General features: G+C 35.2%; 2 protein-coding genes and 1 pseudogene across 6 annotated transcripts in view; 2 read left to right on the top strand and 1 right to left on the bottom strand.

The window, feature by feature from the left end:
* Positions 1-1,518: 1,518 nt before the first annotated feature.
* Positions 1,519-15,315, bottom strand: part of LOC105662052 (uncharacterized) — an 81,821-nt gene continuing 68,024 nt past the window's right edge. For 3 of the 5 annotated variants that reach the window (XM_076534057.1, XM_076534059.1, XM_076534060.1), the window contains exon 5: positions 1,519-3,014. The gene's annotated coding sequence lies outside the window, so the exon portion shown is untranslated. Of the gene's footprint in view, positions 3,015-3,089; positions 3,398-10,846; positions 10,941-15,315 lie in introns of all 5 variants that reach the window. The other 2 variants (XR_013038877.1, XR_013038875.1) reach the window with 2 other exon arrangements.
* Positions 3,397-9,911, top strand: LOC105662053 (uncharacterized). The gene is made up of 8 exons (XM_076534044.1): positions 3,397-4,844; positions 4,913-5,027; positions 5,095-5,356; positions 5,956-6,078; positions 8,762-8,852; positions 8,953-9,098; positions 9,478-9,613; positions 9,679-9,911. The coding sequence occupies exons 1-8, from the start codon at positions 4,764-4,766 to the stop codon at positions 9,727-9,729; spliced, it is 1,005 nt and encodes a 334-aa protein (XP_076390159.1). The 5' UTR covers positions 3,397-4,763; the 3' UTR covers positions 9,730-9,911.
* On the top strand, positions 12,278-13,986 carry LOC143264888 (uncharacterized; annotated as a pseudogene).

Below are 15,315 nucleotides of genomic sequence, written 5' to 3'. Positions count from 1 at the left end.
AATCAAGAACGTGCATACAAATTAACAAAGTCCAAAATCATTTTAAATAAATCAATAATATTAGTGAAGTTAGTAATTAATTGTTTAATTAAATATAGGAAGTAGTAGTTAATTTAATAAGGGAGAAATATTCCTATATTTCTATAGAAATTGTCTTCCAACATTACCATGCATAGTTAAAACTATGCGGAAAGACAACCAATATTGCTAAATTCATTTTGACCACTTATTTCGATACGTATATTTAATTGAATGTTTGAAACCAGAATAAATGAGTAAGGATGTTATTTTAAGAAAATTGAAAATATTTAAAAGTCGTTAATTGAATCATATCCAATTGGTTTCAGCATTAATTATTTGTTAATAAATATCGACGGAGTTCTGCATGACCGACGGCTTGGATCGATTGATTGATATTTGTCGCGGGCGTCGACTACTGTGGTCATTAGCCCGACGGCTTGGATAATTGGATAATTTGGAAAAAAAAATTCGGAAAAACAGTTACGCTCCGACAACGACCAAATTGTTTACATTAGCTCTTTTTACAAAAGAGGATATCTGTAAGAATAGTTTTTGGCGATTTAAAAGAAAATTTCTCTCCATTCTTATGCTATTTCCTATATTACCGACAAGATACTGTGTGGTGTGTCAACTGTTCTAAGTACATAATCCGCATTTTCGGAGCTCCATTAAAAACTATAACAAACCTAGTCAGTGTTTTCGTGCAGATTGAATTGACATTAATAGTGTATCGGCGTATGTGCATATGCATAACATATATGTACCGTCAGTAAGGTAGAGAGTGATATTAAAATGGTAAAAATTTGTCTCGAATAGCCAAAAATAGCGTTCTCACAGATGTTTCTTTCCATATAAAGGAGTTTATTTGCAAAATTTGACGTGATTTAAAGCAGTTTTCCGAAGAAAAGCCCGCATTTCTGTAGCGCCTGTGTTGTTTGCTAGAACTTTACATTATCGACGTGTCCAGAGAAATTGTAGGAGTGATATTTTTATTGATTATAATATCATATAATAATATCATATACGTATAATATTACTTATTAACTAATTACATCGAGTCTTATACCTTCTAGAAAAAATGTTACCGCGCACTACTTAAAATTACAAAACTGTTACTTTAGAAAATATACTTCGAGATTACTAACTAATGCATCTACCTTACAGTGAATACCATTGCATTAGAATACTATTTCAAGATAAAAATCACTGTTCTCGAAATTATACAAAATAAGATGTTTTCAGATTTACAACAAATCTATGTCTCTTCAGAGCTTTAGCAAAACAAACTCTTTTAAGACTTACTGCATATATTCTTTACAAACGTGGAAAACGCTCATTGAACACATAACCTAAATTAACACGTTCCGTGCCACGTGTACCACCGGTGGTACACGCAGTCATATTTATTCAATGTGCTGAAAACATATATTTTATTACAAATATAATTCTGTAAACTATATTTCTACCTAAAAAATAAAGCATATACAAGATGCAGTATAGAACAAAACACATAAGTTTATTTAATTGTTATATATACAATAATTAATAATTACATTTAATGGTGCATTTTGTTGAAGCAAGGGAGGCATAAAGACGGCTTTTTCGGGCAATCGCTGCAAAACGTTATTACTCTTATAGCTTTTTGTCTTGCTACTTCAGTACCGAATTTTTTTACATTTTTTTTATAGCAAGAAATGAAAATAAAATAATAAAAGAAAAATAATACTAATAATGAAGTAAATAATAGAAACTTGTTTTCCAACAGAAATAAATGAAAAACAAAAAATGTTATCTCCGTATATTTACCTACTCCTTGTATTATTAAATAATTTATTTTACTTCTCTCGTTTTTTATTCAACAAATTCGAGTGTAGCAGATTTTTTACTAACCGAAAAGTTTCGAACTGACTGACTTTTGCACTCGAACTGATCGCAGCGCCACGTGTACCACCGGTGGTACACGATGTGATAACTGCTCTAAACAAGAGAACTACTTATGTATTGATGATATAATGAAATATTGTGTGATAATATATCGATCTTTAGTCAAAATATCAAATGGCCTGAACGACAAGTCAGACAAAAATGGCTTGGCACGCACGTGTTAATCATGAAGATAGTACACTTTACACGTGTGCAATCTGCGCTTTTAAATCTTCTATAAATCGAGTACATATTGAAATCAGTATGTGCTTATAACACGGGATAAACAGATGCCTATGTCGGGCGCCAGGTTTTATAAAGGTAACTATGGAAGTTTTCTTTTTAAATAAATTAATATATAAAATGTAACATAATGCAATTGCCAGAATATTATGTATAGAAATCAGTTGTGCTCCGAACAGAAATATAAAATTTGCGTATAATTACAACTACAGTAATAATTTTTGTACGAGAGAAATTAAAAATTCCAATTAATCCGTATTTTCTCTTTCCAAAGTTCATGTGCACTTTGAACTTTTTCCATAGTTCACGCATAAGAAATTCGTGAAAATATTTAAACATTTTATTAAAATATTTGCAAAGTAATGTTAATTTTTAACGTAATTTTTAAACAAACATAATTTTCAAAGATCCACGTGCGCTATGTAATTAGCCTTTCAAAAGGTAAAAATTGACATTTGGAATTCTTTATCTGGGTCAATATCTTTTTCAACCTCAATTTTAAGGATTATTTTCACCACTTCAAAATGGATATTCGCACGTAAAAGAAAATACATGTGAAATACTTGTTCGCGTTGTACAACATTTCACATATAAAAATCGGTATGTAACAATTGGATGATGTCCCTTGCAAGAATAATCCAATCGAAATTCAGAATTCCATATTATGCTGGTTGAGACACATTCAAAACGAGGTCTTTCCAGTGAATTGAAGTGCCTCAAGGAAAGCAGAACCGTTTCAAAATCGAGTCTTCTGATGTTCTGGCATCCGTTCCTTGACAAGGAAGAATTAAACCGCTCAAAGGAACGACTTGCCAACACAGAACTTCCTAAAAATATAAAACACCGATTAATTTGAAGGCTCATTTGCTCCTAACTCTCCTTCTCCTATTTCAGGAACTTACGGGAGTCTCGCCTGCGCCTCGCGACGAAAAGGTAGAGCCCATTTGTTCACACCGCGATCGTCAATGTCGTAACGTGTAGAACAATTAATTATACCGGTTGAGTTTCTAGTGACTAATAATTTTGTGATATAAACCACAGAATTGGGATCTGTTATGTTGCTTCTGCGTTAAAATAGTCGAACCGTCCGAAGCAATTCCGCGTTCACCGCACGTGAAGCTTCAGATTAAGATTTTTATTATATGAGCGCCGTTCCTGATTTCTGCTCTCTTCTATAACGTTTGGTCCAGTCCGAATTACCTTGTCAGTTCTGAAATAATGGAAACAATTTAATTATTTTGTTCCTTGATACACATTTAATCTATTCGAGTACGGTAATCGGTAATCACAATTGTTATTGGGTGGTTCAACGACAAATGCTCAATTACGAAATAGTGGAAAGTTTGAGATGTCCTGTGATGTCAAACCAGATATCATATCATGATAATGCAACATAAATAAATTTCACATAAAATGGCTAATTACTAGATACCTAAATTATTTCGACTTCTGCACTTCATACTTTTAGACTTCCAGATTCATATATCACTATATTCAAATATTTCTAAATTTTCGTATCCATGGATTTCCCGATTCAATCATTCTTAAAAGTTTAAAATTCCTATGGTTAAAGTTTAGAAATTGTTAAATTTTATTAAGTAGATACACAGCAGCAATTTCGAACGAAATAACAACACATTGAAATAGTGTTCTGAATGAAAGATTGCTCACAATCACGAATACTCTTTCATTAATCGACCATTACCTGCCAGAGCAAGTTGTTTGCAGCAGAATGCTTTTTGGATCAGATTCGTTGTGCAGACTGTTCGTGTCACTAGTCGGAATAGGCAGCAACATGTTGAACGGAACAGGACTTCCATGAATGAGCAAAATACAAAGATAGAACGAGTCGAGACACACAAAAGTCAGGGTATGGAAAGCGTCTTGGGGCAGAAGGAAAGTTGAACAATATTACTCGACAGACGTAAACCGACTGAGAGCAATATGAACAGTATCCTCCCTCGTAACCTCGTATTGTATAAAGTTATACAAATTTAACACTGTCCAGAAAATTTTCTTCTCTCACCGTTTCTTATACCCCATCATTTCTATAATAACACTATTATACCACCACGTTACAACTGCCGACTGTGTTATTTGCACCCTACCATCCTATGAATAAGTAATTGCACACGTGCAACCTGTCAATCACTCCGTTGCATCGAAAGAATTTTTCTAATATTTTGCTTGAAAATCTTTCGAAGAGGTAATATTTGCGGAAGGGTGAAGTGAAATGGAGGGTAGATAGGTGACTCCGAGATCAGTAGTGTTTGGGCCATTGAAGGAAGTAGCAGAAATGAATAACGATTTCAAGTGGTGTATGTTCTTTATGTCTGTGGTAGGACTTTGGCCGTACACAAGCAAGAAACTTCGACTCTTGCAAAGTGGTATCGTCAGCCTCGTTATTTGCATGTTTGTAATCGCTCAGGTGTGGGTAATCAAGTTTGCTTCAAGTACTAATTAATACATTAATGAAAGTTTTATACATGCTTTAAAATTTTTGAAAATACACTTAAGGCCACTAATAATATTCACAGTTTTTAGCTTTCTTGACTATAGAGAGAAATCTGTTTAGTATGTTACGATTAGCATCGTTTATAGCGTTGACCATGGTTGCATGTACAAGATACCACCTAACCTTGTATCAGATTAATGATGTAAGATCAGTATTGAAACTGAAATTATGTTAGCGGAACATCTATCTAAATATTACTGTAAAATGCAGGTAGAAGAATTTCTAAATCGAATTAAACTTGATTGGAGGACGAATGATGAAGAGATACTTCGAATCATGCGGCTGCACGCTTTTTATGGAAAACGTTTTGTAATCATTTTTGCAGGTGAGGAAAATCTTGAATAATTTGAAATTTCAAAACTAGTTCAGTGTATTCATAGTACGTTTTACAGCCTTTGTTTACCCCTCCGCATGCGTGACACTAATATATCATATATCCCCTTTTATCTTGGATAAAATTTTACCATTGAATGAATCTCGCCCAACGAAGTTTCCAATAGAAACGGACTTTTTGATTGACGAAGAACAACATCCAATTCTTAACAATTTCCTTTTATATTTGTCACTAATAATCGCCGTATCCATCATGGTTGGAACGGAATCACTAATGATTATGATCAGCACGCATATCGCTGGTTTATATGGAGTTACTAGGTAAAACGAAGTCTCAAATAAATCATATATATTACCCATAAAATGCAAGTCGTATATACATCGAATAAAGTGAATAAAATATTTGAAACGTGAGGTGATTGATTTTATTGTGTAAATCGTCCATTTTTAATTATGAGTTTTTCAATCACCATAAGAATTGGACGCCGTTTTGTAAGCTATTCTATAAGCTATGCAGTTATTCATTTCTTCATTTACATTTTCATCTACAAGTTCGATTAAAATAATAGAAGGGACTATTTACGCACTATGAGCATGCACAAAATAAATAGACTTACGATTTACTGCATACCTTTACAGCAGTTTCCAGACAACGAATATACCGTTCTCGGAACTGAGAAATAAAATATAATCTGTACACTGATTTTGAAAAGATGCAATAGAATTTTGCTTTGTATTATGTTCTTCGTTTTTGTTTACTTTTTTTTAAAGCATTGAACTATATTTTGAACGTTACTTCATGTAACTAAGAGTACCAGATGTAGCGATTTCTTTGATTAGGGCTCTATATGTTTAAGGAAACTCTTATACTGTAGTATCTACTCTGTGTGTCTGACAATTCTCGAATTTATTGTTCTTAGTTATTACTTCCAAAAAGCCGTTCTTGTAGAATCATCTGCGTCGTGTCGTCGAATAGATTGTGCAAATAATAAAAGTATGAGTTATATAGTTAGTGGTGTTACTGTACATCAAATGGCACGTCAGTGAGTATTTTCCTTTTATATATGTATTAAGCTATTCCTACGCTAATTCAAATGTTTAAACCAGTGATTCTCAGCATTTTGTTCGCCTTAACACTTATGTAGAGAGTAGTTTTCTTTACCGACATCACTACACTTTTTCTACAATGTAGAGCACGCAGTACAATCATAATACAAATAATTGGTCATATATAACTTAAAAAAACAATTAAGCAATGAACATGAATAAAATTTTCTCGCGTTTCATTAGTTTTGCGCCCGTCGTATCATTACCTGTATGAAGCACCCCATTAATTTCCAATACGCCATACCACAATCAACTGGTTATTGGCAGCAACGTTTACTGAGGTATTTTTAATTATGCGCCGCCTCCGAAAAGGTTGAAATGTATTTAATATACTACCTAACGAGTAAATAGGTTTCATTCATATCTGTTACGTAATTGTATGATTGAATGAAATAGAAATTACTTCATTAGGAAATAGAAATTATTTTATACTTTTTAGTGCATTTCGAAGTTGGTGTATTTTTTTTCTGAAAATTATTGGGTTGTCCCGAAAGTTCGTGCCGATTTTGAGAGGAATTGAAACGCAGCTATTTAAATTTGATACACATTTATTAAATTATATGGGTGCCATTCTGTTCTATAACCTTTCTCCATCTTTTATGCAACTTAAGAAGTCCTTCCAGAACGTCTCAGATTTTTTGGTGAAAAATTATTCTAAATAAAATTTCATGCCGCCTACCGAAAAACGGCACGAACTTTCGGGACAACCCAATATTATATCGACGGATATTATTACCATTTTCTAAACACCAAATTGCATATTTGAGCCAATAATTAACCCAACAACCTAGAACAACTTTGATTTTTGCCACAACAAATTTTTTAAGGGCACTTTGCTCTTGGAAGTAAACATATTTTCCCCCTTTTTTTGTCATTTTTGACCTATAACGGCATGATGACCATTAACGTTAATTATTAGCTCAAATATGCAATTTGGTGTTTAGAAAATGATAATTACACCCGTAGATATAAAAATACTCCTTGCGCGCTTGATATCGTTTTTTTATTATATTTTTTTAAATACTTTGTTTGGGGAATTATTACTTTGGAACAATATTTGGAAGAAGTAGAACAATCTGGAACAACTATGAAAAATTTGATTTTCGAAAAATGGGGTGCCAGGCCAAAAAACTGTTTTTTTCATTTTCCGTCAAAATAATTATTATAAAACTTTTATCTTCTGGAACAATTTAGAATAAGCCTAGAACAACCTGGAACAACTTTTAGAATTTAAAAATTTTCGAAATGGGGTGCTAACTTCATACAGGTCGTATCATTTTAATCGCGTTTCACTGTGTTTCTGCTACTTGCACTTTACATTGCTCTTATTGCATAAAAAATACAAATATTTTAAAGAAAAATTATTGATTGTTATTACACTTTTAGTGACATTAGTATATTCGTTCCTTTATATTTATTTTAGAATTTCGTAGTTACTACATGATACAGCCGTATATGAATATACTATTATTATTAACATTATTAATAAATTATGCCTGTAATTATTTGTATTTTGGTTATGCCAAACTCTTTGTGCAGAATGTTCAAGTACGAGGTGTGACACAAAAGTAACGAGACTATGTCTGTCGCTTGAAAAAACAATGTAATTGGCAGCAATTGTTATTGTGGCATCATCCCACATACCTCCTTTATCCGTATTGCCAATTTCGATTGAATCGGTCATACCATTTGGAAGTATTGCGTTATTTAGTGAACACGTGCAACTGCATTCTGCCGGAAAAATGTCTAACGTAAAAACCGAACAGCGAATAAACATCAAGTTTCTTGTAAAATTTGTTGAAATCTTTTGTAACATGTGATGAGACATGTATTTTTACCTATGACCCAGAAAGTAAGCGCCAGTCAATGGAGTGAAAGTCTCCAGGATCCCCAAAACTCAAAAAAGCACGCATGTCAAAATCAAAATTCAACATTAATGGAACTGTAATGATTGAGTGGTTTCCCAGTGGTCAGACTGTTAACTAACACTATTACATTGAAATACTGAAAAGACTTCGTGAAAAAATTAGTAAAAAAAGTCCACAGTTGTGAAGCAATGGATGGCTGTTGCACCAGGACAATGCACCCGCTCACACGACACTGTCTTCCAAGCAGTTTCTGACTAGTAAATATATTACTGTGATGGGACAAATTCCTTATTCACCTGATTTGGCTCCATGCGACTTTTTTTTTATTTCCTGAAGTTAAATTTTGCTTAATGGGAACCCATTTCACCCTAGTTGAAGAGATTCAGGCAGAAACGGAGAATCTCCCGAAAGGACTTCCAAAAACCACGTTCCAGAACTGTTACCAGCAATGGCAGCACCGAATGCAAAAGTGTGTGAATGCTGAAGGGGACTACTTTGAAGGTGATAATGTCACGGAGAACTGATTCTGAAGGTACAATGATTTATTGGATTAGTCTCGTTACTTTTGAGTCACACCTCGTATTGAGATCCAATCGGCTGCATAATTGTAGATCCACCTTATAATATCATCGACCTCGACGATAATTATGTATAAAGCATGAGAAGGCCCCATCATGATCTCTGGTTTAAACCACGCGTTTTTTATGTTCATTGGAAAATTTTAATTAATTAAATATGTATATTTTTGAAGATTTGCACGTGACGTAAACAACCGGTGCAATAAATCATACGTTCCGAGCATTATGTTTGGTGTGCTTGCCCTAAGCATTCATTTGTTTTGCGTGAGTAATTCGCATTGGACTATATTATATCACTTGGCATGGAACTGTTTTTTAAAGATTCCCATAATAAGACATGTGGAAATTGTTTTATTTGTTAAAGCTTTCTGAAACGGTGCTCCGGACTATAGATATCAGAGAAACAATCTTGTCCGTGTTACTGATCATTTCTACATTGGGATACATGTTTTGGATGAACCTCGTAGTGGAATTCGTCGTCGACAGAGCTCGCAGCATTCCCCTAACAACGTATGTAACTGTATTAGAACGCTATTTTTAGAAAATCTTCGAAGCTACTTTTTAACTGGTCGTCAACTACCAATATGTTAATTCCAAACTTTATGTATGAATCGGAAAAATTACCCCAAATCATCAACAATAATATGTCTTCTTTATTCATACAAATATAACATTTTTTTATCGATTTTTACCATCGTTAACATAGTTTTTTATTTTGGTTGGTAACATTCTCGTTTCAGTTGGAGCAATTATTTGAATTCAAACGAAAAGGTGTCAAAAATCACCTTTTGATCGAAATAGATGCACACAAAGTCGAGATTGAAATAGTGTTAATGAAACATTAAAACGAATTTCCAACTTAGCAGTACATCGCTACCTTTAATTGCAGATACAGTACCAATTGGTACGAAACGTCGGTATCAACGCAGAAATTATTGCAACTGATCATAGTGAATGGCCACAACAGAGGCTCCGTATTCAACTTTCTAAGCGTCTATGTTCCGTCAGTCGAAGGTTTCGCTGTGGTACGTATAATACCCTATTGCAATCCTCGAAAAACAATAACCTGTATTAAATTCTCAATTTTCAGCTTTTGAAGGCATCGGTATCTTACTTTGCAGTTCTGCTATCTGTTCGTTAGTTCTTATGATTGTACGGTTAAAAGTTTGTAAGAAACGATTAACAGTTTAACAAACTGAGGACATTGATATGAATATTTTATTCTTTTATTTTGTAATGTTTTATATTCTTTATTTGCGGCTTTAATGTTACGATGTTCATTGTACAACAATTAAAAGTTATTTGATAAATCTTATTAACCAAGTCACCTGTCAGTCTCATTTGATACTGGTTCGAAATCGCATTCCTGTATCTTAAGTGTTGGTAATATAATTGTAATATAACATAAATTGGAACATTTACATCCCCGTCACAGATAATGTTATCATTCTACTCCAAGCACTTGTTTGCGTTTCGCCGAGTGCTCGGACTTCGGAGGACGTAAACCGACTGTGAGCAATCTATGAGTATCCTCCCTTGTAAGTTCGTACTGCGTAGGAATATACAAATTTTAAATTGCTCAGAAAACTTTCGTTTCTCGTCTTTCCTTTTACTCCATCATTTTCTTAATGACCGTATTATACCACCACGTTATAAATTCCGAATGTGTTACTTGCACCACTGATCCCATGAATAAGTAATTACACAATCAGGAAGCCTATCAATCACTGTGTTGCGTCGCAAGAATTTTTCTCTTATTTCGATTGAAAATGTTAGGAAGAGGAAATTTTTGCGGTAGGCTGAAGTGAAATGGAGGGTGCACTGATGCCTCGCATGTCAGAAGTGTTTGAGTCACTGTACACAATGGCTGCAATGAATAGGTGTTACAAGTGGACTACGTTTTTTATGTCGTTGTTAGGACTTTGGCCGTACAGCGATAAGAAATTTCGACTCTGTCTTAATGGCATCATCAGCCTCGGTTTATGGGCATCCCTAATTTCGCAGGTATGGGTTATCAAACTTGTTTCACGTACTGAAAGCTTGCTGTATGCTACGGATAGTTTATCGGTTGCAGATTAGAGAGATTTTTGGATGAAATACATCAGGAACACTAATGCATGAGATGGTCCATGCCTAAAAGTTCTTACATGCACGGGTAGAGCAGTAGCCGTATCAGTTGAACATCAAGAGTGTTCGGCAAGAAAAGCATTACCGTAATACTGAGAGTATAGAATCTGTTCGGAAGTAGTGATCCTTACCAGAACATCTAGTGCCCAAGCTGCTTGGGTGTAGTAAGAACAAGAAGGGGACGAGCTAGCTCGTTCCACGACCGGAAGACTGTCTGCGAGATCACTAGCACACAAAAGAGATACATAATTATTGCCAAGAAAATATTTTGTATGCTCTACTTTATACCCCTGGGTTCCAAATAAAGTGTACTCGACGCGGTAATACGTATTAATTCCGCCGCCTTATGTCAGCGAAACGTTTAGGCGCGGACATCGATCAACAAAAAACCGGCACACCTTTGCGACATCTCCAGATTTTGATGTTTCCGAAAGCATATAGATCAAAATGTGCGTGCCTCTTCGTTTGATGGCTGATATTGGCAAGTTGTCGGCGAGCCACTTGTATCAACATACAACACGGGGGTATGATCATTGTAAAAGGGAGCAGAACCTCAGGGCTCTTATTGTTCACGTTTTCTAATGTACGAGCACAATCACAACATTTTGTCAATATACAGTAGTTATAAGGATTATTGCGATATAACAGACCAAAATTTGTTGACTGTACACTGTATGTTTTGCAGTTTTTGAAGCAGCATTTAACAGCTCTAATAATATTTCTAGTTTTTAGCTTTTTTTGCTGTAGAGAGAAATCTGTTTCGTCTGCTATGGATAACATCGTTTATATTAATAGCAATGGACGGATGTACAAGATATCACATAACCTGGTATTATATCAATGATGTAAGTTGCTTATAGAAATTGAATTCATGTTAATGGAACATTTATCTCAGTATTTTTACAAAATGCAGATAAAAGGATTTCTAGATCAAATCAGGCTTGATTGCAAGACGAATAATGAAGAGATACTTCAAATCATGCATGTATATGCTTTTCGCGGAAAACGTCTAGTAATAATTATTGTAGGTGAGGAGAATTTTGAATTTTTTGAAAGATGGAAATGTTTCAACGCTCAACATCAATGAACAATGCGTATATCAGTATTATATTGGTAATGGGGACGACAAGACCTTTAAAGGTATTTTAGATGCGAAGCCGTACAACTACAACGTATGTGTTGAAAGTAATGTCAGTAAGTCGATTAAAATCATTTATTGGACTGCTCGTTACAAACGATTAAAAAGCTTCAAAATAGGCTCCTTCTGCGTCAATACATCGGCTCCAGCAAGATTTCCAGCTCTCGAATGCATTACAGTAGGTCTCCTCCGGAATGTCCTTTAATGTCGCTGTATAAGCCCTTTTGATTCCATCTACTTTCCTGAAAATCTTGTGTTTCATGAGTATTTTGAGTCGTGGAAACAAAAAAAGTCGGGGGGAGCTACGACCGGGCTGTACGGGGGCTGGGGAATCGTTGGGACACCTGCTTTAACCAAGTAGTCGGAGACGATAAAGGCGGTATGGGCCGGAGCGTGGTGCAACCTCCAGTTGTCTGCCGATATGGTTCGTGACGATGTCTAACACTTGAGTTTTTGGAATATTTAGCATATCGGCCATTAAACGAGCACTTAATCGTCAGTCTGAGTTCAACAATTTCGTCAGTCGTGTCACATTGTCGGCTGTGGTGGTCGTAGATGGCCGTCCGGCACGGTCCTCGGCGTCGATCTCTTCCCGGCCTTTCAAAAAGGCCTTGTGCCACCGAAACACTTGATAATCTGACAGGGCATCTTCTTTATAAGCTGACTTGATCAGAGCAACTGTTTCCGTCGCAGTCTTTCCAAGATTCACGCAAAACTTGATCGTAACTCTTTGTTCTAACGAGCGCTGTATTTTGACTTGTACAGTGACACAAAACAATTCTCACGGATAGGCTCGTCCTCACTCTCCGGATGCTCGGAGCACCTTCAGCAGCGGAGATCTATTTGGCCGACGTCCCATACTGCCAATTTTAACCTAAAAAGTCGCGGTCCGACATGAAGTCGCGTCACAATAGAGTCACTGACATTATTTTCAGGACATACCTAGTATATCGATGTACAAAAAGAAGGAATGCATCGATCACGTGCAAAAACGCTTGGGCACGAGATTGCGAAATTTGAAAAAACTGACAAAGGGTCTTGAAGGAAAAGGAAATTTGACAGGAAAACTTATTGATGAGTTGAGTATTTATTATGGTTTAGCAATCAGTCGACATCATGAAACCGTCGAAAAATTGAGAGATGCTGTTTGGGCAACGTTATATCACAAAATATCAAAGGACGAAAGCCCGCAGCATGACAAGTGCACATCTGGAGAGGATTCCTAGTGCTTCTGGCGAAAGGCGAAGGCTACAGGTATATTAGATAATTGTAAGCAATCATCTCCAATGTCGAATATAGTATTCTCAGCTATAAAATCCGTGTATAAGGAACTTACCAACGACGACTTACTGTATTGGTGGCTTCATGCAAAACAGCAACGAAATCTTTAATTTAGTAGTGTGGTCTATGGCTCCGAAAGCGAAACCAGTGGCAAAAATGTACTTGACATTGCCCCAAATATGGCTGCTTGCATATTCAGCAACACTATAATGCAAGTAATAAAAGCCTTGGATATGTCTGTCGGAGAAAACTGTTATAATTTTTGCCTGCAAGTCGACACCCAGCGCATAGAGTTTTCAGAACGATCATCGAATGAAGCTACAAAAATGGTGAAATTGAAACTCAGATTCAGTAGGAAGGAAAAGGACATGGAGGATGGTAATAGAAAAGTCCAAATGTATGATGCAGACATTGCTGATTAACGGTATATAACAAGTTTCTTATGCTGAATGGCAATCAAAACTTTAAACACATTTTTCTCGTAATCACTTTATTTGAACTGGCCGAACACATAACTCGAAAAGATTTTAATTAGTCGACTTAAAATTTTGTGGAGAGGTGCAAAAAGAATAGCTCAGTGAACATATCATATCTACACTAAATTGACAGCTATAAATATTTTTTAATTTCCGTACGATGTTCCATAAATTTTGGTATATGTATAATATGAGAAAAATATTGATTACGAAAATTCGTGCGGAGGAATGCTACAGCGGAGTGGTTTAGTAGGTAGTTGAAGACAATTGTCAAAAACACAGCAAAGCGTCGCATAAAATGGAGTTACTCTGTTCGAAAACAAATATGACCACATTGTGCCGTAAAAAGTAGAAAAAAATTGTATATGTTATAATCATTGTTAAATTGCAATAAACCAAAAATTCCGAAAATGCGTACCCCCCTTTTGATCCATACTTTGCATATACAAATTTGCATAAAAATCCAACTGCATATAAAATAAAAAATTAAATAAAAGTCCAATTCTTTAAAATATTATTTAGATAAACAATTTCTCCCGAAATTTTCGTAATTAACTAAATTTCTTGAAAATACTCGATTTAAAGAAAAAGGAACTCCCCTATACCTTCTAGTTTTCGAGGTATTTAAGAAAATGTATTTTCAACCTCCATCTTTGAGGGCTATTTTCACCCCTCAACATGAATGTCAGTAGATACAAAGAATACGTGCCAAATAATATTCAAAAAGCAACCACATAGGTAAGTTACATTAAAATCCGTACGTTAGTGTTGCTCCTTGTATGTAGACTCATACACTACTACTGGTGCTTTATTGCTTCAGAACACGCCCTTTCTCTTCCTCGAAAGCAAACCTACTGGTGACTGATAAAAGACTGTTATTATTCGGCGGATCTATATCGACTGAGCGCAACCCGAACAGTATCCTCCCTCGAAACTTCGTATTGCATAAATATATAAATATCTAACTTTGCTCAGAAAATTTTCTTCTCTCGTCTTTTCTTTTACCCCATCATTTTCTTAATAACGCTACTATAATATTACACTGCAGCTGCAGACCGTGTTACTCGCGCACAGCTTTGTATGAATAAGTAATTCCACACACGTACAACCTGTCAATCACTATGTTGCACCCAAAGAATTTTTGTTATATTTCACTTGAAAATCTTTCGAAGCGATAATATTTGCGAAGGGAGAGGTAAAGTAGAAGGTAAACATGTGACTCCGAGATCAGTAGATTTTGAGCCCTTGAACGAAATGGCAGAAATGAATAGCTATTACAAGTGGTGTAAGTTCTTTTTGTCGGTGTCAGGACTTTGGCCGTACAGCACCAAGAAATTTCGATTTTTGCATAATGGCATCATCAGCATCCTTACATGGATATCTGTAATATCCCAGGTGTAGATTATCAAATTTGATTTACGTACTATTTGATACGTTCTTGAATGTTTTCTGAATGTCTTTACATTTTTCGTGCAACGCTTGACAATCCAAGCATCTTTCTTAGTTTGCAGCTATCTTTGCTGACACAAACCTGTTTCGGAAACTTAGGAATATATCTAATGCAACAATGGCAGTAGCGGTGTTTACTAAGTACCACGTAACCTGGTATCAGATCAACGATGTAAGTCAGATTGAGTTCATGTTTACGAAACTATGCAATAAATATTATTGTGAACTGTAGATGAAGGCATATCTAGATCAAATC

The sequence above is a fragment of the Megachile rotundata genome, chromosome 7 (assembly GCF_050947335.1).
Source record: "Megachile rotundata isolate GNS110a chromosome 7, iyMegRotu1, whole genome shotgun sequence".
In the NCBI taxonomy this organism is placed as follows: Eukaryota; Metazoa; Arthropoda; class Insecta; order Hymenoptera; family Megachilidae; genus Megachile; species Megachile rotundata.
This window is presented reverse-complemented; position numbering and strand designations above follow the sequence as displayed.

Coding starts and splice junctions, on each gene's coding strand:
- LOC105662053 (XM_076534044.1), top strand. CDS start 4,764: ATGTTACGATTAGCATCGTTTATAGCGTTGACCATGGTTGCATGTACA. Junction 9,099..9,477: donor CGCAGCATTCCCCTAACAAC/GTATGTAACTGT, acceptor CTTTAATTGCAG/ATACAGTACCAATTGGTACG. Junction 9,614..9,678: donor CAGTCGAAGGTTTCGCTGTG/GTACGTATAATA, acceptor CTCAATTTTCAG/CTTTTGAAGGCATCGGTATC.